Source organism: Strix uralensis, chromosome 8 (assembly GCF_047716275.1).
Source record: "Strix uralensis isolate ZFMK-TIS-50842 chromosome 8, bStrUra1, whole genome shotgun sequence".
NCBI lineage: Eukaryota > Metazoa > Chordata > Aves > Strigiformes > Strigidae > Strix > Strix uralensis.
In genome coordinates this window covers 27,627,550-27,653,499 of record NC_133979.1, presented here as the reverse complement: position 1 = coordinate 27,653,499, position 25,950 = coordinate 27,627,550, and the positions used below count along the sequence as shown (strand labels likewise).

At 54.6% G+C, this 25,950-nt stretch overlaps 2 protein-coding genes across 3 annotated transcripts; both read left to right on the top strand.

Moving 5' to 3' along the window:
- Positions 1-292: 292 nt before the first annotated feature.
- UHMK1 (U2AF homology motif kinase 1) lies at positions 293-15,861 on the top strand. Its single transcript, XM_074876794.1, has 8 exons — positions 293-652; positions 1,828-2,120; positions 4,912-5,103; positions 5,883-5,977; positions 7,020-7,096; positions 10,301-10,399; positions 11,310-11,398; positions 11,881-15,861. The coding sequence occupies exons 1-8, from the start codon at positions 367-369 to the stop codon at positions 12,025-12,027; spliced, it is 1,278 nt and encodes a 425-aa protein (XP_074732895.1). The 5' UTR covers positions 293-366; the 3' UTR covers positions 12,028-15,861.
- Positions 15,862-16,907: 1,046 nt separating this feature from the next.
- UAP1 (UDP-N-acetylglucosamine pyrophosphorylase 1) lies at positions 16,908-24,951 on the top strand. Of its 2 annotated transcripts, XM_074876792.1 has the most exons (10): positions 16,908-17,240; positions 17,323-17,527; positions 18,373-18,548; positions 18,828-19,000; positions 20,177-20,370; positions 20,784-20,927; positions 21,339-21,527; positions 21,987-22,034; positions 24,072-24,138; positions 24,392-24,951. In XM_074876792.1, the coding sequence occupies exons 1-10, from the start codon at positions 16,916-16,918 to the stop codon at positions 24,482-24,484; spliced, it is 1,614 nt and encodes a 537-aa protein (XP_074732893.1). In that variant the 5' UTR covers positions 16,908-16,915; the 3' UTR covers positions 24,485-24,951. The 2 variants fall into 2 exon arrangements, with proteins under 2 accessions (XP_074732893.1, XP_074732894.1); XM_074876793.1 differs by lacking the exon at positions 21,987-22,034.
- Positions 24,952-25,950: the final 999 nt, after the last annotated feature.

Genomic DNA, 25,950 nt, shown 5'->3' with positions numbered 1-25,950 from the left:
CCCGGCAGCCAGGCCCAGCGGCACAGCCACGGGCAGCCGGCGGGAGTTAATTTGCTGGTGTCCAGGCTGAGGAGGTGACATGGCTGCCCTGCAGTGCTTGGCGCTGGGGGGCCGGCCCCCCGGTTGGTGCCCGGGCTGAGGCGAGGGAACGGGCCCGGGGACGCTGAAGGGCCGGGCGCCCCGCGCCAGCCCCGCCCCGCTGGAGGGGAGGAGCCTCCGGGCGGTGCCGCCGCCGCCGCCCCGCCCCGTTTCCGGTGTCATGGCGGCCGGAGCGCGGCGGCGGCCGGCGCCGGGGCCGGTGCGGATCGCGGGGCAGCGGCGGGGCAGCGGCAGCGGCGGGGGGGTGATGTGAGGCGGGACGGCGCCATGTCGGGGTGCGTGTGGGGCGCGGCGCCGCTGCTGGAGGCGCTGGGCCGCCTGTGGGAGGTGCAGGCGCCGCTGGGCAGCGGCTCCTCGGCCTCCGTCTACCGGGTGCGCTGCTGCGGGGACCCGCGGGCCCCCCCCGGCGCCGTCAAGGAGTTCGTGCCGCCCCCGCCGCGGCCCGGCCCCGCGCGCCGCCCCGGCGCCCGCCCGCCCGCCGCCGACTGCGCCGAGTACGGCTTCCGCAAGGAGCGCGCCGCGCTCGAGCACCTCCGCGGGCACCGCAACATCGGTAACGGCACCCCGGCACCCCCTGCCCCGCCCCGTCCTCCGGCCCGGGCACCCCACATAGCCGCTCCCCGAACCTCTCCTTCTCGGGGGGCCCCCGCGGGCACCCCCTATCCCCGGGACACACACACCCCCCCCCCACCCCACCCCCCCGCCCCGCAAAACCGTCTTCCCCAGGGCTAGCTGGGGTCTCCAAACCAGCCCCCCCCAGCCCCTTTGGGAATAGGCGTTCCCTCGGCCCCAAACTGCCACCCGCAGGCAGGGCTGGAGACCCCCAGACCAGCGTGCCCCTCGGATTGGCACCCCTGGGCAGGCAGGTGTGTGGGCCCCCTGCCTGGGACGGACACCCCAAAGCTGCATCCCTGCGGTGGGTGCTTCCTGGTACCCCTTTGGGCAGGCGCCTGGGTACCCCACCCCTTCCCCGGGCTGAGGGCCTGCAGGTCACCCCCGGGGTGGGCAGGAGCAGGCGGGATTGGGTGTCACCCTTTGGGTGGGCAGAGCAGGTCCCCCCAGGCAGGGCACCCCTAAGTCCTCCTTCGGGCAGGGCTGCCCGAGCGGCCCGGCAGGAGCGGCGCTGCCTGTGGGGCAGCGGTGGGGCGGTGTCTGCCCACCCGCTGCCTGGCGCTGGCAGGAGCCTCTGCGCTGCCTGCGTGGCTGCGAACAGGCTTGGGAAGGGAGCAGGTCTGTGCGTCAGAGGGGGCTGCTGGAAGCCCCCAGGTTCTCCCACCGATTTTTTTTTTTTGTCTGTTTGAAACGCTTTTTAATGCTGTAATATACCTGGGCACCCAGACAGAGCTCAGTTTCCCACTGTGCTAGGTTGGTCACAGGAACAGATTGATGGATGTCCAAAAGAGAGTGGTACTACCTCCATCTTACCTACTGGGACCTGCTTATCCATGCCCCAGAGATTGTCCCTCTGAGCAGGAGTGCCTGGCCCCATGGTTTTAGCAGAGCCTGGCGGGGCCTGTCCTCAGAAGCCCAGAGGGGTGACATGGCTGGTTTTCCCTTGCTGCTTCACTCTGAAGTCTGATTCTCCAGCTCTCTGAACATCACGCTTTGTAAAACAGACGAGCTGCCTCCTGCAACTTTTGTGGTCTTCTGGGCAGTAGTGGAGAGCGGTGGAGCGCGATGACCGTGTGATTGCTGGTTACCAATGCCTGTCGCTGTGTCTCACCGCAGTGACGCTGTACGGCGTGTTCACCAACCACTACTCTGCGAATGGCCCGTCTCGCTGTCTGCTGCTGGAGCTGCTGGACATCAGCGTGTCCGAGCTGCTGCTGCACTCCAGCAACCAGGGCTGCTCCATGTGGATGATCCAGCACTGCGCCCGAGACGTTCTCGAAGCCCTGGCTTTCCTGCACCACAAAGGCTACGTGCACGCAGACCTCAAGCCACGCAACATCCTGTGGAGCGCAGAGGAGGAGTGCTTTAAGCTCATTGACTTTGGACTTAGCTTCAAAGAGGGGAATCAGGTTTGGAACGTGCTGCTCTTGAAGCAGTTGGCTTTGTGTTGACTTGTGTGGGTCTGTGATGCTTTCAGCTCATGAGTGTAGGAGTCGACGTGACCTGATCAGAGTAGTAGCCGAGCTGTTGCTGAGGGTTTCCTGGAAAAGGCTAAAATGTTGACTTGCCCCAGAAACAGAAGCTCGTGTTCCCATTCTCCTTGCATATCTCTGGTTTCTGTTGATGTCTTAGCTTTTATGCTACACATGACCACAAATTCCAAAGTTAATGATGCACTGAAAAAATGTAGTGTCTCAGCTTCCTGGAAAGTTTGCTAGTTTTTATGTGGTCAGACGAGTGGGAGCACCCAGATCTGTAGAATTTCCTTTTATCATCCCTTATCATAAGTAGTAGTGATCCAGGCTTCACCATCAGCCTCCCCATTATCTCTGGCAGTGTCCTTGTGTTTGTCTTTACTTTCATCTTATCTTCAGCAGCTTCCCTTTTTCAGAAAGTCTGGATGTTTCTTTCCCGTGTCATTGTGTTGACGAAAGCCCACACTCTGGTTGTGGGTAGGCAGTGTCCGTTCTTTACTGACATGGACAGATCTCTGCCTGTTCTACTCTGCTTTTCCCATTTGGGCTTTCATTCCCTCTTCATGCTGTCACTTTTTTGGTTTGGTGATACTGGGTTTTGCAAGTTTGTCCTTGTCCTTTATATTCTCTCCCATGGCCTCTGATGAAAGCAGAGAGCCTCAGGAGGTTCTGCTGTTGGCTTGATAGAACTTCCTTTCACCCCTCCCTCTCAGTAATGGCCTGTGAGGAGTATCAGTGAAGCTTTTTCATCAGGTAGCCTCTTAGCAAATTTGCCTTTAATCAGTGGGCAGTGAGTCTAGTAAATGAGCTATGATTTTTCTGTGCAGACATTATCCTGGCTTGTCACTACTCCCTGCACTCTACTCTTTTAGAGGTTTTAAATTCATATACTTTTTTACTGGTTTACCTCGTATTGATGGTACAGCCCACTGATCTGTGAATATCAGCGGATTGTGTGGGTGACCTGTCTCTGAATTCTTCGGTACAGAAGCTGGTTTTTAATGTTTGTACTTCTTAACTCCTTCACGTTTTCTTCAGTTCTCCCACGTTCTTGGCTGAACACTGGTTTGTGCTGGTAATCTGTTACTGTCTATCAGCAAAAAACATTCTCCTGGTGTCCTGTGTCTAATGCAGATATTTATTTTTTTTAATTCAGGTCTGTGTTTTGCTGCTTGCTCTTTGAGTTGCCTCTTAATAGATGATTGGGTGTTTTATCTGCTTCTATGGTTCCTTCCAGTCAGCTTTCTTTGGGCTGAGTTTCCTTTGCCCGTTCTCAGAAATATGCTGGCTATATGGGTGAACCTTCTGACCCTGCTTTGAATGTGCACAGGGTATCAGCTTCCCCTCACCACCCTTGCCTTGGGCAGCAGCATACGTGCACAATTTCCTTATCTGAGTCAAGACTGTACTACTTTTATTTGTGACAGCTCTGCTGAGCTTATCCTTGCATAACTTTTCCTGCCATTACTGTTTAACAGAGAATGGCTGTACATCAAGCAAGGTCTCAGCCACTTAAATCTCTCAGAATGCTTTAGATGGTAGGAGTGAAATTCCATCTCACAATTTTTGCTGGTGGCATTGACCATGGTGTTTTCTCTATCTCTAAATGTTGTTTGGTGCTTTTGCCATCCTAGAGGTTCTGTCCTTTGCTGATAGGAGGACGGACGCTGATGAGCAATTTGTGTATCAATTTTTTTTTAATTCATAAAACATTTTTGAGCTCTGTCACCTGAAAATGTCTTCTGTAAACTTGGTCTTCAGTCAGAGAACCAGATAATTTTGGTTTAAATATACTCCCCTGGTAAGAATTCCTAGTCCTGCGCCTTATCCAGGAAGTAGGCTTGCATATTCTTCTGTCATTCCTTGAGTCTCATCAGTGTGTCTAAAACAAGCCTTCTGGTGTTAAAAAAACACAGCATGAAGTTTGCCTTTGGACACTTACAACGCTTGGCTAGACAAAGCCACAGCTGACCGATCGGGTATTGGCTGGGAGCAGGAGGCTGGACTGGAGACCTTCAGAGCAGCCCCTCCAGCCAGCACTTGTGTGAGTCTATAATTTCATGTTTTCTTTTAAGCAGGCAGCATGTGGGCATTTTATTTTGCTCTGCCAGCCACGGCAGCTGGGCAGGTATTGATTGCTGCAGCACTTCCTGCTGCGACAGGGAGAAGGAGGAGATGTGTGGGAAGTGCCTTCGGTAATTTCCTTGTCTGAGCATTAGGCACCTACTTCATTCTTTTAATGTTTTGTTTCAGAGAACATCAGGATGTGAATAATGGCAGCTGTTACTGATCCTCACTGTTCAGTGAGGCTGTTTGTGCTCTCATGCAGCTGACACGGGAGTATATTGTGGGTGTTTGACCCTTATCCTGAAACTTCCAGCGTCTTCTGTGCTTATGACAGGTTAATCGGCCAGTCCGCAGTGGCATCCAGCTTCTTTCTCCCAGCAGCGCTGTCTTTCAGAGAGTTCAGATGTTGGTGTGATGCTTGCTGTTTTGCTGGGAGATGTTTTCTCTTTCAGACAGTCTTGTTTTTTCCCTCATCAACACAGCAGTATAGCAAGTTGAACTGCCTGCCTAACGTGACTGGCTGTACGATGCTTTCTGTCAGTTTAGCGATAGTATTTTGGTGACCCATTTGGAAGGACATCTGTGAACTGATTTAAGGATAGAGTGGAGAACCTGAATATGGAAAATTAACTTTTTCTGTGTGTTTGATCTTCCGTAGGATGTGAAATATATTCAAACAGACGGGTATCGGGCTCCAGAGGCAGAACTGCAGAACTGCCTGGCACAGGCAGGGCTCCAGAGTGAGACGGAGTGTACCTCTGCTGTGGATCTGTGGAGTCTGGGAATCGTTTTACTGGAAATGTTCTCAGGAATGAAACTGAAACATACAGTCCAATCTCAGGAATGGAAGGTGAGTGGGAGCTGCTGCAGGCATTCTTGCTTGCACCAAACGAGTCCTCCTGCTTCTTGTTTGTAACCCAGATTTATGAGGTGGCACCTGGCAACTAGAGAGTGTTTCCAGGATGCTTCTCTAATCCTATTGCCTTGAGAATTAAAGTTCCAGAGCCTTAAAGACCCGCCTGCCCTGTGGGACTGGCATGTCTGAATGCTGCCTGTGTTCAGGTTACTGAAAGCTGAGGGTTCCAGGAGTCTGTGTCTTGCCAAGGTTTGGGAGGTGAGTTGCACTGGCTGTAGTGTGGCACAGAAGGAAGAAAGAAATGGCTGATGGCTGCCAGCTAGTTCAGCAGCACAATGACAGAGGAATTATTTGCTGATTTTAGTCTAACGTTAGCTCTAATTTGGGGATCTTCTCATAAGTCTGTATCTTGAGAAAACAAGAGGAAGACTCTGTGTTGTGAGCCTGGAGCCTGACTCTGTCCTCTGTTCTGTATGAAATAATTTTGTTATGTGATCCCCTTCCCAGTAAGAGTATCCTTTCAGCATCATAACATCCACAACATGTTGTAACAGCAAATTTGCCTGTGCATGGAAATTTCCAGCTTTCGCAAATGGGAAAAATTTCATCTGATGTGGGCCTGCTGGTTTAACGTGTGAGGCTTGAGCATGGGGATCTCTCACAAGACACTACAGTACCAGAGCCCTCTGCATCCTGTCCAGAAAATGGTGGGATATTGCAAGCTTTGCACTGGTCGTCTTTTTTCCCTAAGCACTGTTTGTTTTTCTTTCCAGACAAACAGTTCTGCCATCATTGATCGCATATTTGCCAGTGAAGGGGTGGTTAATTCAGCCATTCCAGCGTATCACCTCAGAGACCTTATCAAAAGGTATCTTACCATATTTACTAACTGTTCCTTAAAGATGTGCTCTGTAAAGTCTCATGCCTTGCTCTTGGTAACTTAGAGCCGTCACCTAACAGTTGTTCGGGTTTTTTTTAAATGCCCTGCCACTGTGCCTAGTAGCAAGTGCAAGCATTAGCAGAGACACTTCAAGCTCCTCTGATTTTTGGCACAGTTTGGAGTAAGCACATAAAGAATATCAGTTATGATGTTAATCATTTGCTGTTTCAGTGCTTTGCACTTCCTGCCGATGAGGTTATATTTGGAGAAAACTGGAGACTTTCTGCTTTAGGGGAGTGTTGTCAGAAACACTGACAGAAACACTGGGAGAACTTTGTAGAGTAGGGTTGATGGTTGGACTCGATGATCCCAAGGGTCTTTTCCAACCTGAATGATTCTGTGATTCTGTTCTGTAAATGAGGGAGGGGACAAGACAATGCTGCGTCTCCACTGCTGTCAAGATTCAAATGCATTTGTGCAGCACTCTACTGAGAGGTCTGCCGAGGTGATTGTTTTCGTTGTCCTGTGACTCTGCTCTGAGGCTACAGAGTGAATGAGGACCAACTTGAAAGAAATAGCTTTGGGACCCACTGGTAAAGCCAAGTAGGGGATGTTCTTGGGCAAGCCCTGGGCTATTAGCTGCTTTAAATGCCATTTGTGGAAAGATGTGGGAGCTCCTTGAAGTGTGATCACTTTCATGAGATGACCTGTGTGCCTGAGATGTGGGCTGAATGGCCTGGGGAGGTGGAGATAGAATGTGCCATGTTCCTTGTGAACTTGTGAGCAACTTCCATCATTTGGTGCTGAGAGACATCAAGAAGGAAAGCCTACTATACCATGTTCCCAAAATGGTTTCAGGGGATCCTTCTGGTGTGCTTCAGCTGTAAATTGGAAGATGTGCTTCTCGCTCTTCTCTGTACTGTAAGCACCCCAAGAATAGGGTATTCCTCTGCACTGGCTTCCAGCCTGAGTTGAATTGGTCAATGCAGGAATGTCACATGCAAGAGCATAAGGGTGTCTTCTCTTCCAGCATGCTTCATTGTGACCAAGGAAAGCGAGCCTCCGCTGAGAAGGCTTTATGCAGCCCGTTCTTCAGCATTCCCTTTGGTAAGCTGTGCTCATGGCTTTCTCAGCATGTACTGGAAGCAGCACAGGGTGTGGTTAAACTGTGCTCTTTCTGGTTCTGGCCCCGTTGCTGCTCCTTTGCTCTTTGCAGCGCTCGCCAGCCCTCTGTGGTACCACAGCAGGCAGGTCGGTGCTGCCCTGCCCCTCTAGCCCTGCGGGCTGTCGCTTTTCCCTGGTTGGACTCCCATTAAATTCTGCCCAGATCAAACTGACCAAGGATGTATTGGCAGCAGCATTCATTTGAGGGGACAGAAGTAACCAAGGTATTTACCTAATATTGTGATGGTTAAGGTGCTTTTGAAGAGTGCAGCGCTATTTACGGTGAGTGGATGGTTTTTCTTATGCCAAGCATTTCCCAGTTCAGAAGCCAGGACTGTGAGCAACCAGGGCAGTGGCTGTTGGTAGCAGCTGGTGGTAGCATCTGCTGCTGCTTCCTCTGCACAGGTCGAATAGTCCCAGTGTGCTCTCATGGTGCGAGCCTGTTTTTGCAGTGCCTGGCCTGCCTCTTCTGGTGCCTGTGTGGCAGGTCATGGACAGATGTCCCTGTTGCTTTCATCTGGCACTTTCTCTTCAATTTAATAAAACGGTGGTGCTTCCCCAGGATGCCCACCCATGTTGGTTGCAGACTGTCAGCAAAAGATGGGCTGAGAGTGGCCTGTTTAGGCTCATATCCCTCCCTGTTTTCTGATCCAAAACCAACACAGCAGCATTCTCCAGAGCTTGTCTGCTTTCAAGAACACCAGTGGAGAGCTCTGCATCCAGTTTTTCTGCAGCATAAATTAATGCTTAAGGCATCCAGCTTCTGGCTTGGCTAGCGTTTTCCCTTGAATCTTAGCCCTGCTTTTCTTAAGCTGCTTGGTGTACCTTGCAGTGAATGTTTTTAAGTATTGCCTCTTGAGGTCATGTCAAGATACTGGCATTTCTGTATATTAGGCAAAGGTAACAAACTCGTTCCTGTTTTCAGACTTTTTTTGCATCTCCGAAACTGGGGCTGTTGTAATCAAAGCCACCTTCCATGGCTGAACCTTGAAGCCAGTATTGCTCTAGAGCAGAGGGAATAGTATATTGGCAGTGCTTTCTGGTCTAGTTTTAAACATACAGACCTCTAACTGTACCTAGGAAGGTGCTTCTGTGGTTAGTGCTACAAGTTTATATAACAGCTTCAATTTCTCTTAGTTCTCTTTGCTGGTTCTTTTCTTTGCCAAACTTGTACATACGCTTGTCTGCACAAAGAAGCATTTACTGTTGCTTTCCTAGGAAGTCAGAAAATGATCTGTCATTGCCTTTCACTTGGACACAGTTTTTCTGTTTACAGCAAAGACAGCTGAGAATGGCTTTCCTTGTCACTTACAGCCAAGTCTTGACTTTCCAGTTGGTCAGCTTCTTTCCCGAGCTGCTTGCAGGCTCTGTGTTGTCAGTGTGGTTGGTATCACCTGGCACTTTGAAGGGGAGCAGAGGGGCTGGGCAGAAAGTACCTCCTAGAGCAGAGGGTATTGCAAGAAATGCATTTGTCACTCGCAGGAAGACCAGATGGCTCTGAGTCCTAGGGGTTGGTTTGTCTCCCTCTCTGAAAAAAGACATGTGAAATGAAGGACAGACTTACTTGAATAAAAGGGGCAGCATGTAAGACTGAAGCAACACTTAAATGTTCTTTCAGTCCCTGGTTCATCTGATGTTGTCTCTTGGTTGCCAACAGTCCTGTGGAAGAATGGTCCCAGAGGTTTGCTTGGAGCTAGAACATGCCTGGTTATCTGAGTGCAGCACCTTTCTTTGAAGGGCTGTCCCTGAGCACTGTCTGGGCATCGTCTAGACTGATAAGGCCTTTCATGCTCCGAGCTTTTCATGAGGACTCTCCCATGTCAGGCAGGAATAGTGTCTGTGCTTGTCTATCATCCACTCTTGCACTGTGAAATCTACATCTTCTGTCTGTGCCTGGCGGAGATGTCAGCTCCCTCATGGATTGTGTGCTTAGCTTGGAAAAGTATTTTGAAGGAAATAATAGCCCACTCTCTTTGCACACATAGTCAGAAGGCTCAGGCTGGAGAACTGGAGCCATTTCTTCCCTTTTCTCTGCCCTCTCTCACTGTCAAGTGGGAGAACTGTGAGGTACTGCTGTTGCATTTGGCTACTGTAGCTGCCAATACAAATAAAACCATTAACACTCTCCAAGTACTGCAAGTTGGGCTCCCAGATCTTAAATTCATGACTGGCCTGCCAGTCCCTTTCAGGAACATGAAATCAGGCTTTTGTCCTTGGAGAAGTGACACTGTCCCTGGTGCTCTGAGTTTCTAGAGGCCTGGGTGTTTCTCAGACATGACTCTCGTAGTTCGGCGTTAGTCTGTCCACCTTGACTGTTTCCTCCTTCCACGGTAGAATCCATGCTACACTGCTCCAGGCCATCCTGGAGCTGCCTGTTTTCTAGAGCCAAGAGCCCCATGGCAGCAGGCTTTATTTCTGCTCCTGTAAAGTTGTTCACAGGATTGCTGCTTACCGACCTCGTGGCCACCCTCTTGTGGCCATGCCTTATTCTATAGCACTGCACTGTTTAAGTAACTAAATAGTTTTCCCCATTTCTGTTGCACGACTGTATGGTGGTCTTCAAAACAGTGTGTCGCAGTTGGATTTTGAAGGGGGAAGGGTTTAGATTGTGTTTAAGGAAGAACTGAAAGATATCTTAGAGAGAGCTGAGGCTTGCACCTTAGCATAGGTTAAGAATTGGAGTTACAGAAGCTGGCTGGCCTGTTTTCAGCTTGTCTGGTAGCAGTAACAGGAGAGGCAGGTTGCAGAGTAGTTCTTTCATCTTCTTGCATCTCCTTATATATGGGGCAGTTTGCTCAACTAGCATAGCTCTTGAGGTCACGTCAATTTCTGAATCTGAGCTAAGTAGATATAATTCTAGGCTTAATTTCTGGTAGCTTTGTAATTTTAAAAGCTATTTCAGGTGATGGCCTCAATATAATTGTAGAGTGCACTGAACCCTTTGGAAGAGTCTCAGTGCAGAGGTGAAGATAAATTGGAAATGGGGAGAATACAGGCTGTAAACGCAGGTAGTAGTGGAGAGAAGCAAAACTGTACTGCAAAGAGCAGTAAGTCCTTGTGTATGATAGTGCATATTGAGTCAACTTCCTGTTTTCTTGCGCCTTTGGACTTCGATTTCTTTTCTCTAATTCTGTGTGTGTCAAACAGCTCCCCATATCGAAGATTTGGTGATGCTCCCCACGCCTGTGCTGAGGCTGCTAAATGTTCTAAGTGATGCTTCTCTGCAGTGCGAAGAAGAATATGAAGGTTAGTGCAAGCCATGCAATTCCCACACAGCAATGTTGTCTTACAGACTCTCTTTTGTTTGGCTTTGGGGATGCAAGAGCAAGCAGAAGAGCAATTAATAGGGACAAGAACAGCAAACAAAGAGCTGCTCAGCTGAGATTTGGTACCAAGTGGGTCAGCTGCACCAACAGAGAATAGACTAAGAGATTGAGACAGAAAGCAGAGCTTGCAGTGAGTTCTTGAAGGATCACAGATTTTATTTTTTTAAAAAAATATTTATTTTAGTTTTCTTCTTTGGTTAAATGCCCACAGACCTCATAATGTGTTTGTGGCTCTGAGCTGGACATGCGCAGGACTCTGGAGCCCAGTAGCAGACATCCTTAAAAGTTTGTTAATGAACTTATCCAAGATCTTAGCAGAGAACTGAAATATCTCATTGGAGTTCTTAAACTGTAGCAAAAACTATATGTGGTAGGTGGCAAGGCATGTTGGTGGAATTTGCATTTCTGCTTGCTCTCAAATCCACGTGAGTGGGAAAAGCTAGAGAGCTCTGGGGGTATGAGTTTAAAAGGCTGGGTTCTGCTCACACAAAGAAGGGCTTGTGGCAGCTACTTTAGTTCCCCTCCTCGAAGTGCCATTAACAAAAAAAAAAGGGCACTGGGAAATTCCAAATGTTTTAGTACTGGAAGGCCAGGCTTTGTGTGCAAGGAAAAGCACTGTCCATGTGTTCCTGAGCCTCAGTTCAGACACTTCATCTCGTTATGCGGCCATTAAGCTGTGTCAGCTTCTGCCGTGGCACCTCTCGATTGTTTATTTTAAACTGAGGCTTTGTGCTGATTGAGTGTTCTTGATGTGTTCATCTGGCCTTCGTTTGTTTCTTGGCTCATCCTAGTTTTCAGAGTGAAAGACAACCAACTCTTTCCTTTCTCAGATATCCTGGAAGACATAAGGGAGGAGTGTCAGAAATACGGACCGGTGGTTTCCTTGCTTATTCCAAAGGAGAATCCTGGTAAAGGCCAAGTAAGTGAATGGGGGAAGGGGCTGCGTATTCCCACGTACACTCCATGTGCTGCAGGACTGCTGCTCAGCTCCTGGCAATCTCCTGGCTGATGACAGTGCTAAAAATAGTTGATTATCTTGAAGGACAGCACAGGTTCCTTCCTGGGTATGTAAGGCTGCCTAACCTGGGAGGTTCCCAAACAGCTTTAGCAGAGGAGCTGGGGTACAGAAGGGAAGGGGAGAAGCCAGTGGGTGGGAGATGAGGCGTTGAAGATGTAGAGCATCTCCCACCTCACTGCATATACTGCCCTTAGAAATGAGGAGCAAGAGATGAAATTCCAGTTCAGAGGATGCAGCTCCTTACTTTTTAGCTCTGCTGCTCTGGGCTCAACCGAGGACAGAGGGAAAAAATTTGTTCGGGAACAGTTTTTCCGGTTGCAGGGGTGGGAGGGGGCGGGTGGCAAGCTGCACTGGAAGTCTTATTTCTCCTCCCTCTCTTTCAGGTCTTTGTTGAATATGCAAATGCTGGTGATTCCAAAGCTGCCCAAAAAATGCTGACTGGAAAGATTTTTGATGGCAAGTTTGTTGTGGCTACGTTTTACCCACTGAGTGCCTATAAGAGAGGATATCTGTACCAAAACTTGCTGTAGGCAGTAGCAACAATCAGGAGAGTTGTCTTGCTCCTCTTCCTCACGTGTTTTACAGTTGAATGTACAAAAGAGCTTCCTAGCCCTGCTTTTGAGTCATCTGTGAAGGAGAGATGCAAAGGACTTAACTGGGCTTTGAAACCTTTACTGCTGCTTTGTGATGTGCAGAGGAGGCTGGGATGGCTTTCAGCGTGTGCTTGTGTGTGTGTTGTGCTTGCTCGTTTACATTGGGTGTGTGGCTTTGCCCCGGCGGGCGCTGGGGCGGCAGGAGTGGTGACTGTGGGAGCCTGGGAGGCCGAGCAGATCTTGGCAAGCGCTTTCAAGTGATTTGAATTGAGACCATTTAAAGTCTTGGCCTTAGCACCTGACTTTGCTCTAAGGAGAGGATTTCTTTGTTAAGCTTTCCTATAACACATGTGCTCTTCTCCAGTGTCGGGGAGGAGGAAGGCTTTTTGTTGATATCTATAATGCAGAAGCACCATCCTCTCTAAACCAGACCAGGAGGACTTTTGAGTCTTCACATCACATAGAGCAGAGGGAGGCAGTGAAATCAGATCTGCTGAGCTTACGGCATTACTCGGTCGCCACCTCATGACCCGAGAAGAGCCATCCGTCTGCCCTGGCACAGATGGCATGCTGGGCTTAGGCAGCAAGGTGTGGGTGATGCTGCCTGCGGTGAGCTGAACTTGCTTGTATGCCTGGGGTGGGCAGGGACTGAGGTGATACATGTCAGAGCAGTGCCAGCCTCAGTCCCAACACAATCTGTAAGCACTTTGTAGCCTGAGGTGATGTGAAAACCTTGTCGTGTGGAGTCATCCTTCTAGCATATACCCTGTGCTGGCACCGATGCTCCCTACCTCTGATGCCAAATCATCTGTAATACATAAGCGTCTTTAGGTGGTATTTTTGGAAAGGAGTGCTACAGCACGCAGTATTCTTTGTGTCTCAGCAGGACTCCTGTCGTGCGAGTCTTATAAGAAAAGAAAAATATTTGTCTGTTGTAGGTCCTATGCTTGGCTTCTCAGTGTTGTGCATTTTGGTTTTGCATTAACCCATTAGATTAGAAGCACTGACACTTTTGGTCCTTCATAGGTTACACAAAGGGCCTGAGGCAATCTGAGATCCTGTATGGAAAGGACTCGGTCAGTTACCAGACTTGACTGGCCAGGAGAAGGTCTTTCCCAGTGCCACGGACAACAGCCACTTGCTTTTAGGGAAAAAAACCTGGGTGAGCAGCATCACTGCTTGCCCCAGAGCATGCTCTCTGCTCCCGTGGCTTCAGTGCACAGGCAGAAGCTCGCTCGTGCAGCTGCAGGCATGGCGTAGGCGGTGGCTGTTTCCCAGGGGTGTGCAAACCCATACACCCAGCAGAGCCTCTCTCTGCAGGGGTGGGCACTCCGCTCCTGGCGAGCGCAGTGTGAAACAGCCCTACTTAGAGGGGGACCAGCATATTCTGGCTTGTGGCCCTGGTACCAGTTTTAGTGAGGAGAGCCCTTGTGACTTCTTTTCTGCAGCTGGAGTACTTGCGGGCAGCTGGCTGAACCATCTCTGACCTTCCCTGGAATAATACCCAAATTACCTTGCAGTTTACTTTTTGCGACTTGCTGGAATCCTGCACTTAAGTTCCTGTTGATTTTTGCCCTGTACCCGTGTGTGAGGTGTTACCAGGAGATCCAATGTCTGTAGCGTTTCATGAGTCTGGAGTTCCTCTCTGTGCTGGCGTAGCGTCCTGTCTTCTGTGGCCCTTCCCAAACTCCCCCAGAAAGGACCAATCTCTTTGAATTTTTCTGTTGCCTTTGAGGTGGTAGGTTTTCCAGGGAAAAAAAAAAATCCCACAATGAGTTTTAAGGTGTGATTTGCTGATCAGACTCTTTCTGGGAATGATGCTACTTTGGTGTACGTCGCTGTAAAGCAGCTTTGCATAGATGGGGTGTGTGATCCATTGCTTTTAATTTGTCTTTACAGTGAAGCACCTTTAGTGTCTGGGAGGAATTGGATGATTAACTGGGTGAGGGTTTTTCCTATGTGAACAGCAGTGTTTAAAGTATTCTAAGTATTGGTGGCTATGGACTGACCTCCTCGGCTCTGAGTTGTTGCTGTCCCTGGCAGGCTGAGCCAAGGGTGAAAGCACTTTGGCCCAGAAATCCACGTGTTGAATGCCATCATGTCATCAGCATTGAGCTGGCTGCATGTGTGCCTGTCAGGTAGCAGAAGCAGACCCGAGAGCTCCTGCCCTGCTGAGTGCCAGCCTGCGTGGGAACACAGGGAGCTCCCTGGGGTGTGGGGTGTGAGGTCTGTCACCTACAGCGGTACCGGGAGGTGCCAGGGTGCAGGTGCAGAACTTAAATGGATTTTAGTTCTCACATGTGTTTGTCTAGGACTGTGAGCTGCTCTGACATCTTTCAAGCATCTCTCTTTTTCAGTCAGAATTATGCTTTGGATTTGCAACTAAAGATAGAGCCATGCCAGGATTAATCTTTAGAGAGGAGCTACAACCTGTTCCTGCAGCATGGCAGAGCTGTTCCACCAGAGTTTGGCTGTGGTTTTGTTCAGCTGCTTTAAATAGAAGCTAAATAAATCTTCAAGATGCGAACTCCTGCTACCAGATTTTCTCTCCAGATGCTCATTGACCAGGCTTGAGCACTGAGCTGGGCAGAAACCCCAAAGCTGCTGCTTTTTTTTTTTTTATTTTCTTCTTGGCAAGAGTTGAAGATGCTGGTGTCTGTCCTGTCACTGGATCTAGCCCCTGGCTTCCCTCTGCAGGCTGTGGGGTACAGGGAGGTTTAGCAGCTCCTGAGAGCGGAAGCATTTTATCATTATCCCTCACCCTCTGCCTTCAAACCCTTTTTCTATCAAGCTGAAGCTCACTCTGGTGTCTTGGTGGTCTCTTGGTGGCTTGGCATAAGTTCGGCCCTGCTAAAACCTGTGAGTTTCTTAACTGTGGATTGTATCTGAAGTGTGCATGGTGATTCAATCCGAGGCATCTGTCGTGGTGTGTGCCTGGATGGGCCTGGCTTTCCTCATCTCCAGATTATTGCCTGCTTGAGTTGCAGAAGTGTTGAGGCTCTCCACTCCTATGCTTGCTGGGTTTCTTGGTCTGTGCTGCTGACACAGCTCCTTCCCAACAGCACTCTGTAGCACCAACCTACGTACTCCTAGCTAGGCAACAGCTGGATGTGAAGACCTGCAGGCTGCCTTGGAGGGAGGGATCTGCTTTGGGGGGGAAGGGGATGAAAGATGAAGCCTCTGGAGACAGCCAGGGGAAGGCTAGTGCTGCTCCGACGGGATGCCAGGGCAGGCACCCAGCCCTCCTCCCCGGGAGAAGGCAGGCCAAGGGGCTGTGTCCCCTTGGAGTGCGTGTGTGAAGGGGAAACACATCGGTGCTCCGCTATTCCTTGGTGGTGTTTGGGTTTCGTAGCTGATCTCACATGAAGCGTCACTGCCAATCGCAGAACAGCTGTCATTCCTCTGCCACCAGTGTCTGCGAGCGAGCAACGAGGGAGAGAGAAAGTTCTTTGCACTTCCACCTATTTATTATATGCAAGGAGGTTAACTGGGTTTTAAATCACTGGCCGAAGCACAAATCAGCTCTGATCTTAATTGTATTCCTCACTTCATTCTCGCTGGCCTCCAGCCTCCTAACAACATAGCCTACGCACTGCGCTGCACCCGGGTTGTCTTTCCCGAGCGTTCCATACGCTTCCTCCCGCCGCGCCGGATCCTGTAACCACGTGCCTCCCTTCGGGTTAGATGTCAACTGTTGTATCCCGTCACGCACCGTTGCTGAGCAGATGTGTGCTTGATACAGATGATTAATAAATGATGCTTCAGTACGAAGCGGTTGTCTGGCAGGCTTTTTTGGTGGGACTGCTGGTGAAATGCCACGTAGCTGAGCAAGTTCTCTGTCACCCTTGCCAGGGTGTGTGGCCGCGGGAGGGTGGGGCACAGGGCTGTGACCCAGCCCTGGTGGCACCGGCAGCTTGAGCTTGGCACCCTGGGGGCTCTCGGTCTCCCCGGTGGGAGCGCCGGGGTGACCTTTGCCTGGCCAGAGCCCACCGTGTCCTCTCCCTGTCACCTGGGGCCGTGCCTCCTGCGGCAGCGCCGCTTCCTGACGCCACGCACGGGCGCTTTCCCCGCTCGCCCTGCCGTAACGGTTTCCGAAGTGAGATCAGCCGGAGGGAGCGGCGCTCGGCTGACGCGGGCCGCTCCCCCGGGAGATGCGGGGAGTTGCACAACTTCCCGGAGCCGCTGGCGGTGCGCGGCTCGGGAGCCGGGAGGGGACGCGTGGGGGGTGAGGTGGGGCTCCTCCTTGGCCTGAGCGTTTTGGGGTGGGTTTGGTTTTTTTTTTTTTCCCCGCCTCTTGCTGCAGGAGGGGGGTGCTGCCCCACCCGACCAGCAGCGGGGGCCGCTGCCCCACGCGCCTGCCCGGGGGCAATCCCAGGAGGGGCTACCCTTCCCCTGCCCGGGGGCAGGCGGCGGCCGCAGCTCCCGCTTCACGCCTGGGCCCTGCGCGGGGAGGGGGCCGGGGCCCTTAGGGAACACCCCGCGCCCTCCCGGAGGGGACCGGGACCGGCCCCCGCCTCTGCCGCCGGCGGGGCCGCGCGCGCTGACGTGGCGGCCGTTGCCATGGCAGCGGCCGGCGCGCGCGCCCCCGACGCCGCAGCGGCCGCTCCGATTGGCGGCGCCGCGGGGGGCGGGGGCGGGCCGCTCCGCCCCCTCCCGGCGCCCATTGGGCACCACGTGGCGCGGGGCGCAGCTGCCGCGGTGACGCCCTGCGCCCGCAGCCAGTGAGGGTGGGGGACGTGCCGCCGCCGCCTGCCATTGGCGGCCCTGCGGCGGCGGGGGGCTATAAAGGGGCGGCGGGGGGGGCGCGGCGGCGGCGACGGGCGGGATGGAGGCGGCGGAGGACGCGGCCGGCGAGGGCGCGGCGGTGGCCGTGCTGGAGCAGCGGCTGGTGGCGGGCGGGCAGGGCCACGTGCTGCGCTTCTGGGCCGAGCTGGGCGGCGCGGCCCGCCGGTCGCTGGTGGCGGAGCTGCGCGACATGGACGTGGCCGAAATCAACCGCTTCTTCCGCCGTGCCCGCGGGGAGGACGGCGGCGGGGCGGCAGTGGCGGCCGCGGCGACGGGGCTGGACGAGAGGATGGAGCCGGTGCCGCGGGACGTGCTGGGCAGCGCCTCCCGCGACCGCGGGCTGCTGCCGCGCTGGGAGAGCCGCGGTAGGTGCGGGGGGCGGCGGGGCCCGGCGCGGCGCGGTGCCGACGCGGCGGGCCCCACGCGTGTGTGCTCTCCCGGGCGCAGGGCTGGCGGAGATCGCGGGGAGCCGCGTGGCCGCGCTGCTGCTGGCCGGCGGGCAGGGCACCCGCCTCGGCGTCCCCTACCCCAAGGGCATGTGCGACGTGGGGCTGCCCTCCCGCAAGACCCTCTTCCACCTCCAGGCCCAGCGCCTGCGGCGGCTGCAGCAGCTGGCGGAGGAGCAGCACGGCACCCCCTGCCACATCCCCTGGTGAGCACCCGGCCTGGGGCCGCAGTGGGTCAGTGCCCCCTGAGGCGGCCTTGGCGGCACAAGGCTCACGGGGTGGCGTTGGCAGGGCCCCCTCGGCGTTGGTGGGTCAAGGTCCCATGGGGTGGCGGTGGGAGGGCCCCGTTGGCATCAACCCAACTGGAGTTGGTGGGTTAAGGGCCCGTGGGTTGTCATTGTCCCATGGGTGTTGGCTGGGTCAAAGTGCCATCGGTTGGCCTTGGTGGGTCAAGGTCTCGTGGATTGTCACAGGCGCCGTTGGTGTCAGCAGCCCGAGGACCCGTGGGTTGGTGCAGGTGCCCTTGGCAGCCCAAGGGCCCCTGGGTTGGCATAGACCCTCTTGACACCAGCGCTGTTGCTGTGGGCGTAGCCTGCTGGAGTTAATGGGTCAAGGCCCAGAGGGGGGTCACTGGCAGGTCCCACATTATCAGGCTCAACCCTGTGGCCCTTGGGAACGTGTGTCACGTTGCCTGTGGCCAGCCTGCTATGTGGGATGGCCGCCATGCAGGGCAGGAGGGGGGGCCTGGGAGGCGAGGGGCTGCGAGCAGGAGGTTGGTGTCACGGCAGGAGCTGGCTGCTGCACTGGGTGTCCCCCCACTGCACAGGGTGTGGTGGGGTTTTGGAGATGTGTGTTGCAAGGAGAGATGAAGCAATTCAATTGGCCTGCCAAAGAGATGAGACTGCAGCGAGTCAGATCCTTCTAAATGTTCTTGGGGAGAAGAAGGCTGTCCTGAGTGTTACTGGCTGAAGCGGTTCCCCACTTTGGGGATGAGGAGTGTGAGACCCTGCCTCTCCTCCCTGCTCATCGAGTCTCTTCTGTGCTGTGACAGGTACATCATGACAAGCGGCCGGACTATGGAGTCCACCAAGGAGTTCTTCATGAAGCATCGCTATTTTGGCTTGAAGAAGGAAAATGTCATCTTCTTCCAGCAGGGCATGCTGCCCGCCCTGGGGTTTGATGGGAAAATCCTGCTGGAGGAGAAGGGCAAGATTGCTATGGCACCAGGTCGGTGGCTGGGAGCTGGCGGGAGGGCTGCACGGGGGCAAGACACGGCGCTGAGGACAAACTTTTGGAGCTGGAGCCTGCATGGGGCTGTCTTGCAGCGTGATGTGGCCCACGGGTGACACAGGGTGGGAGGTGTCTGTCTTGGTGGGGAGTTTCAGGGTGGGGTATGGCCGGGCCGGTGAACCTCCACCCTGGCTCCGTGGGGAAGGAGGATGAGCGTGCATGGCTGATGGGACAGACAGGCGTTGCTGAGTCCCCAACGGTTTGTTTCCTCTACAGATGGCAATGGGGGCCTGTACCGGGCCCTGGGAGCACACGGCATTGTGGATGACATGGAGCAGAGGGGCGTGCAGAGTGTCCATGTCTACTGCGTGGACAACATACTGGTGAAGGTGGCTGACCCCAGGTTCATCGGGTTCTGCCTGGAGAAGGGAGCGGACTGTGGGGCCAAGGTATGGTTTCAGGGCAGGCAGGCACTGCTTCCCTGGAACAGAGTGGGGTCAGTCCTGCTCCTTGTCTGGCTTCTCACCCTTCCTTGGCTGGCTTGCTGCAGCTGGGAGGGGTAGCTAAGCACCAGGAGCTCACTGGTGGAGTAGCACACGCTGCCAGAGTCCCACCTGCCCCTCAGCTCTGGCATCCCGGGGGTTGCAGAGTGTTACTGAACCCCTGCCTGGCCTGCTCCCCTCCTGCCTCACACAGGACGTGGCACCAACAGCCCCAGGGCTCACAGGTCCCCCAGTCCCTGGGGCTGAGAGCTGCTGGGGAGCCCCTGGGGCTGTCCAGTCCCCACCTGGCTGCTGTCAGCTGTTGTCTGGGCGGCTGCGGGGAGCACGGACAGCCAGGATCCCTGCTGCAGGCTGCCAGCTGTCCCCGGCCATGACGTCCTGGGCACCAGACCAGGACATGGTGGGTGCAGCTGACTGCTGACGCTGAGCCCAGCCCCGTATCTCACGGGTAGGACATTCCCTGCCTGAAGCTTTACTTAAAGGCTGGATTAACAGCCAAAGGGGCTGTGTGATTGTGTTTGCATTGGGCTCGGCTCTGGCAAACAGGTGAGAGGGCTTGCTGGCCTTGAACCTTTCAGAGAGTGAGCTGCAAAAGGGAAAGCAGTTCCTCCTTCTGGCCCAAGCAAGAGAAGGGGGAAATAGACCCTAGCATGCAGAAAGGAGAAAGCCCTGTGTCCCTGCGTGCCACACTGCCATTGATGGCAGTGACTGGGCGGGTCCTATGCCCAGAGGGAAGTGTGTGAGGTGCAAGGAAGAGGAGGGAGGTCAGGTGTAGGGGGATGGTTCTGCTGAGCCAGCAGCTGCCTCCTTTTGCATGGCAAGCTGGCTGTTCACATGCGGGCTGGGTGCTAAAAATATCTGTGCCCTCTGCCAGCCACACACGAGCATGGTGCCTCTGGTGTGCCTGACACCCTGTCACCCAGCCCTGCCATCTCACCCTCCTCTGATCACCACTGCCAGAAGCACCCGGGAGGGGAGGGCTCCAGCATCCCTATCCCTGCACTATCCCTGCTGTCCTGCACAGGAAAATGCCTCCACGGGGGCTGCTAGATACAAGAGGGTATATTTGAAGTGCAGGGCATTGGGGGAGGGTCTTTTCCTGACAGTGCTTCCCTTGGGCAGGTGGTGGAGAAGACCAACCCCACGGAGCCGGTTGGTGTGGTGTGCCAAGTGGATGGTGTCTACCAGGTGGTGGAGTACAGCGAGATCTCCCTGGCCACTGCCCAGAAGCGGGGCCCGGACGGGCGGCTGCTCTTCAACGCGGGCAACATTGCCAATCACTACTTCTCCACTGCCTTCCTGAAAGATGTAGTCAAGTAAGGGCCTGCCGGGGTGCAGCCGGTGTGCTGGAGGAGCGCTGGTGCCGAGCGGAGCCGCCTGCCTGGCCGCCTGCCCCTTGCTTTCCGCTGATTGAGCTCAGCTATTTGCAGGCATGCTGGGATGAGGCCCGTGGAGTCTGATCCCTGGTCCCTGCACGTGTGGCCTAACCGCCGCCTCTCTACGCCGTCCCTTCCTTGAGATAAGGTTTCCCCCAGCCAGCGCTGGCTGCTGGTGCCAGAGCACAGGGTGCGGGCTGTCCTCTCCCGGCTGCCGTGGGGATGAGCAGCCCATACCTCGGGGTGGCTGGGGTTCAGGGCAGAACAGCCGTCCTGCCGCAGCAGTGTCTGAGCCAGGGGGCTGGAGACGTGCCTTGCTCGGGTGAGTGACAGCTCTTTCTTGGCCATTGCAGCACTTATGAACCACGACTGCAGCACCACGTAGCTGAGAAGAAGATCCCACACGTGGACATCACTACAGGGCAGCTGATCCAACCCGAGAAGCCCAATGGGATCAAGATGGAAAAGTTCGTCTTTGACATCTTCCAGTTTTCCAAGTATGCCCTTTTCTCTCTGTGGGGAGCAGGCTGCTGGCTCTCCCTCAGGCAGGGTGCCAGAGCTGCGCCCACTGGTGATGCCCTGGGGTCAGGATAGGGTGCCAGCTCCTGCTGTTCAGCAGCAGTGGACAATTGTGCCCTGAGATGAGCAGAGATGTGCACAGCAGGGGGGGACAGGCGCTGTGTGCCTCTTGCTCGGCTGAGCCCTGCTTCTGGGCCAGAGGAACATCTGCTGACACTACAGCCCAGGTCTTTCCCTTCCTCCTTTGTGGCTGTGAAGACAGCCTGTGGGTGTGGGCTGCGGGGGGTGGGCATGGCCTCAGCTCAGCTACCCTGGCAAGGGAGAAGCCAAAGTGAGAGGGAGCAGCTACATTTCCCAGACCTGACCCTCCCATGTCCTGTTCCCCCCAGGAAGTTTGTGGTGTACGAGGTGCTGCGTGAGGATGAGTTTTCTCCCCTGAAGAACGCAGACAGCCAGAACGGCAAGGACAACCCCACCACAGCCCGGCACGCCTTGATGTCCCTGCACCACTGCTGGGTTCTCAATGCAGGGGGGCACTTTGTGGACGAAAACGGCACACGCATCCCCGCCATCCCTCGGTGAGTCGCTGCTGTGGAGCTCCTGCATCCTTTTTGGGCTGGGTATAAAGCACCAGGCCATCCCCAGCCCTTCTCCATTTCAGCGCTCCCGTAACCAGCGCTGCTGGAGCAACCAGCCATGGGTCCCTTCTGGGTGGTCTGTGGGCAGAGCTGGGTGTGGGTTGGGCGGTGGCTGCAGGAAGGCTGCTCACTCGGTCGGCAGGAGCTTTCCTTCTTGATTGAACGCCTGTGAACTGAATCCTGCCAGTCTCCATGGCACAGCCAAGGTTGCCTGCGCAGGGTGGAGGTGGCTCCCTAAAGCCCAAGCACACCAGCAGATCCGTGCAGCAGCCAGGCTGGGGTTGCAGCATCCCTCGACCGAGAGACCTCCCGCTGCCCCTGTTTGGAGAACAGCCAACCCCAGACTTGTTCTGCTCTGTTTTTTCCCACCCTTGCTAATCCTTGTTTATTCCCACATAGTGTCACAAACGGAAGGTCAGATGCCACCCCAGCAGATGTCAAAGACAAGTAACTATACCGTGCAGCGTGCATGGTGGCGGGGCTGTGCTTAGGTACTAACGGGCTGTAGGTGAAGCAGTGTGCCAGGCTCGCCGCGGTGGGTGCACGCTGGTGTGCAGGCACCCGTAGTGACTAACAGGGCCGGGGGTCTCGGGCCGCATGCTGGGAGTGGGGCATGTCTCGCTGCAGGACCCCGCGGACGCCGCTTCCCAGGGTGGCGGGCGGTTGGCAGCGTCTGCTCCCTCCTGGGCTCCTTTCTGCAGAGGCAGCGGTGGGCGGTGGCTGGAAGGGGCTTGTGCCACTGGGCCAATGGCACCGCTGACTGCACACAGCCCCCAGAGGTCATCTCGCTGTTGGGAAGCACGCTGGTGTGTCCCTTCGATGACGCTCCCCTGTTTGTCACGACACGGCGTGGGGCAGCCTGAACCGATCCCGGCCAGTCCTGTAGCTGGAGACAGCTGCCATCTCCCAGTGTCCGCCAGGCGTCTGGGCAGATTGGAATGGGATTAAAAACGTTAAGTAAACGTCAAGCAGGCTTTGATGTAGCATGTGCAAATCTCAGCGTAGGCGGCCAGCTGTGCTTTGTGTGACTACATCTCTTGAGTACTGAAGATCCAGAGCGTGACACCAGGGAAAGCCCCTGGCTCAGCACTTGAAAATTTACAGAAGTAAACAGGAAAGTGAACAGAAGTGTTAAAGCAATTTGTGTATTAGCAGCGTGTTCTTCTGTAGGTACAGGGCACATCTGGGTGGCTGGGACTTAGAGTTGGTGAGTGTAAATGACTGCCAGACTAAGCAAGCTTGTTACCTTTCCCTCGCTTCAGGAGAAGTTGTATCTTCTGGTACTTTCTGGTGGGATACACCTGGGGTCTCTGTTTGTAATTCAAGACACCAAGTGCTTTCAGGCTTGTAACTAGGCCATCACACTAGATGTACTGTAGGATAAAGGATGCCCTTTATCCTTCATTGCCAGTTAATGGCAATTTAAAAATATTTTTTAAACGCTTATCTTGGAATGAGTCTAAGGCAGACACAAGTGCACGGGCTGGGTTAGGATGGGTGAGTTTTATTTACTCACAGCTGGGGCAGGAGGGGGCTGAGCGAGCGCGTGGCAGCAGGGACGAGCTTCAACCTGGGCGAGGGGAGCGTTGTCACAGGTGAGGTCCTGCGATGCCCGCAGGCTGCGGTGGCGAGCGGGTGTGAAGGGGCACCCTGGGGTGCTGCCGTGGTTCCTCATCGGCTCCTCACAACTGCACCCCCCGGCCAGACTTACACAACGGCAGGATCCAGGGAGCATCTGGGGGGTCCTACAAAGGCTGGTGGCAGCAGGAGCAGGGTCAGGGACCCCGTGTGGATCCCTGCCCAGCAGTGCTGCTGTGGCTGTTCTCAGGGCCAGGCTGCGGTGGGCAGCGCTGGCGTGGGTCTGCCGTTGTCCTCGCCGGCTCAGGCTTGCGTGGAGAACAGGAGCTGGCACAGTTGATCTAAGAGGTAAAGGCATGTGGAGCAGGCAGTGCCACAGGGAGAATTTCTGAGCAAGTAGACAGGCTTACCCTGTGTCCTCAGGTTGTGCTTTAAACTAGTAGCATGTTTAAAAAAAGACCTGTTGGGACCAGCCAAACAGGAAGGTGCTATGAGAGCATCTCTCATCACCCCAAGGATGCAGGAGGAGGAGGAGGAGGAGCAAGGGATGATGAGCTTGCATGCAGCATCAGCTATAGTGGGGCTGTGGTCCAGGCCGGGGCTGTAGGTGCTGCTGTAGTGCACACATAGAAAGGCACGTAGATCCTCATTAAAGCTGCATCTAAAGCTCTCTTCTTTTTCAGCTGTTGCTGGTATCTAAACTTTAGCTTGCACCTCTGTGGAGAGCACGCAAGGCTTGACTAACCCAGGGCAGCTCTGCGCTGGTGGGGTCTGCGTGGGCCGGCAGCCACCGGTGCCCCAGACAGCTGCTGACCCCCACGCTGGCATCGGCGAGATCTCTGGGCCCCATCCCCGTTCGCTGGCGGGATGTGGCTAACCCTCCTGACTTTTTGCTTTTCTCTGCAGCTTGAAGGATGCAAATGACCTGCCAATCCAGTGTGAAATTTCTCCTCTTGTCTCCTATGGAGGAGAAGTAAGTACTGGGTCTCCAGAGCTCGGGCACCCTTGCAGGTTAACTAGGTGGGTGGGGAGGCTGGCGGGGCAAGTGTGAGCCCTGGCTGGGGAGTGGTGAGCCACAAAAGCGTGACTTGAATTCACTGTGGAGCTTTTTGAGCCATTGTCTCCCAAGCTGCTTGCACGGGAGGGGACCAGAGCCACCTGTGAGCAGCTCAGCAGAGCAGATGACACGTGGTGCATTCCTAACAAACCGCTTCATCCTCCCTTAGGGTCTGGAAAAGTACGTGAAGGACCGAGAGTTTCGCACACCTTTGATTATTGACGAGGATGGGATCCATGAGCTGGTGAAGAACGGGATGTAGCGGCAGCATAGTGCCCAAGCTGGGCTGCCCATCCTGCCTGGCGGGCTGGGAATTTGGACACATGAAGGTTTATAGCTGTAACTGGTAGGGGCTGATCCTGCTCGCTCTGGCCCTGGGCAGAGGAGGATGTAACCCACTCAGTTCTTGGCATGTTGTACGCTTCTATTTATATTTTAATTTAAAAACCAAACACTTTATAGATTCCCCTGCCACGAAGCACAGCAATGGCGCTGCCCTTCGCACTCCAGGCTGTGGGCATTTATTTTTAAACATGTATATAGTAATAGTCATTGTACATGCAGAAGATTTTTATGGTACGGGGCTGGGGTTAATCTCGAATTTTTATTTTTCTCAAATCTACATGACTATTTTTTTTAATAGGTTCCTTGTCATTGCCCATGTCCTCCCTTTTGGTCATCCTTTGTGTGTTGCACAACTGGAAGCACCCGATTAAACTCTTGAGTCTCTCCTGTCTGTCATCTGATGTTGTTTTAGTGACAGTGGCTTTCTGCAGAGGTTCTACTCAGAGCAGAGGTCTGACTACGTCACATGGAGTACCCCACTCTGCGCAGCTCAGCAGCAGCTGCTGCCTGGGGGGGTCACAGGCAGGTCCTCTGGCCCATGGCGCTCATTTGCAGCATTTCTGGAGGAAGCAGAGGTCTGTGCTTTCCTCTTGAATTTCTGCAAGCGGTGGCAAGCCTTGAGCAGGTAGGAACGGGTGGGTGTGCAATACCACCACAGCACTTGGGGTGAAACCAGCCTGGCACGGTGCCCTCCAGCAACATCGTGTGCCCTCTGCTTTTCCAAGGAGGGCTCTTTGGCTCCCACCAGAGCCCACTGCCCCAACGCGTGGTATCCCCATGCCCTTGGGCAGAGCAGCTCTGCTGCCTGCCCTCCTTTTCGGGAGGGGAGATGGTGCTCAGCTGACTCCTCTGCTGCTCCCAAGTCCTGCTGCCGCCCCTGGAGTGGGGTGTTGCAGCCACCCGCTGCCCCACGGCTGACTGGAGAAGGGATTTTCCCTTGCAGGGCTGGGAATGGGGCCCAAACCACTCCCCTGGGGGAAGTCACCAAGTCCCTGGAGTGCCAAGGTGGCTGTTGAGCACCCCGGGCTCGGCCAAGCACTCGTTCCCCATGCAGTGTGCCTGGGAAGCCGGGGCTGTGCGGGGGGTCCCGGCCGGTGCTGTGGCTGCTGGTGGCTCGCTGTGGGCCAGCCGGGCTGTGTGTGGCCAAGGCAGGCTGGCGGCTGCGGGTCCCAGGGGAGACAGCCCGGGATGGGGGCCAGAGCGGATGCAAGGAGCCGGTGCGGAGTGCTGCGGGTGGTCTGCACCACCACCTCCCCCTGCCCGCTGGCCCCATTGGGCCCTGGGAGCCACCACTGTGGGGAAGGGATGTCTCTGCTCCCCAGGAGGCAGTTGGGTGCCCCCAAAGCTGCTCCTTGTTGACATGGGGCGGGCAGCAGCCAGAGC

Coding starts and splice junctions, on each gene's coding strand:
- UAP1 (XM_074876792.1), top strand. CDS start 16,916: ATGGAGGCGGCGGAGGACGCGGCCGGCGAGGGCGCGGCGGTGGCCGTG. Junction 17,528..18,372: donor ACCCCCTGCCACATCCCCTG/GTGAGCACCCGG, acceptor GTGCTGTGACAG/GTACATCATGACAAGCGGCC. Junction 19,001..20,176: donor GAGCGGACTGTGGGGCCAAG/GTATGGTTTCAG, acceptor TCCCTTGGGCAG/GTGGTGGAGAAGACCAACCC.
- UHMK1 (XM_074876794.1), top strand. CDS start 367: ATGTCGGGGTGCGTGTGGGGCGCGGCGCCGCTGCTGGAGGCGCTGGGC. Junction 5,104..5,882: donor TCCAATCTCAGGAATGGAAG/GTGAGTGGGAGC, acceptor TTTTCTTTCCAG/ACAAACAGTTCTGCCATCAT. Junction 11,399..11,880: donor AGAATCCTGGTAAAGGCCAA/GTAAGTGAATGG, acceptor CCTCTCTTTCAG/GTCTTTGTTGAATATGCAAA.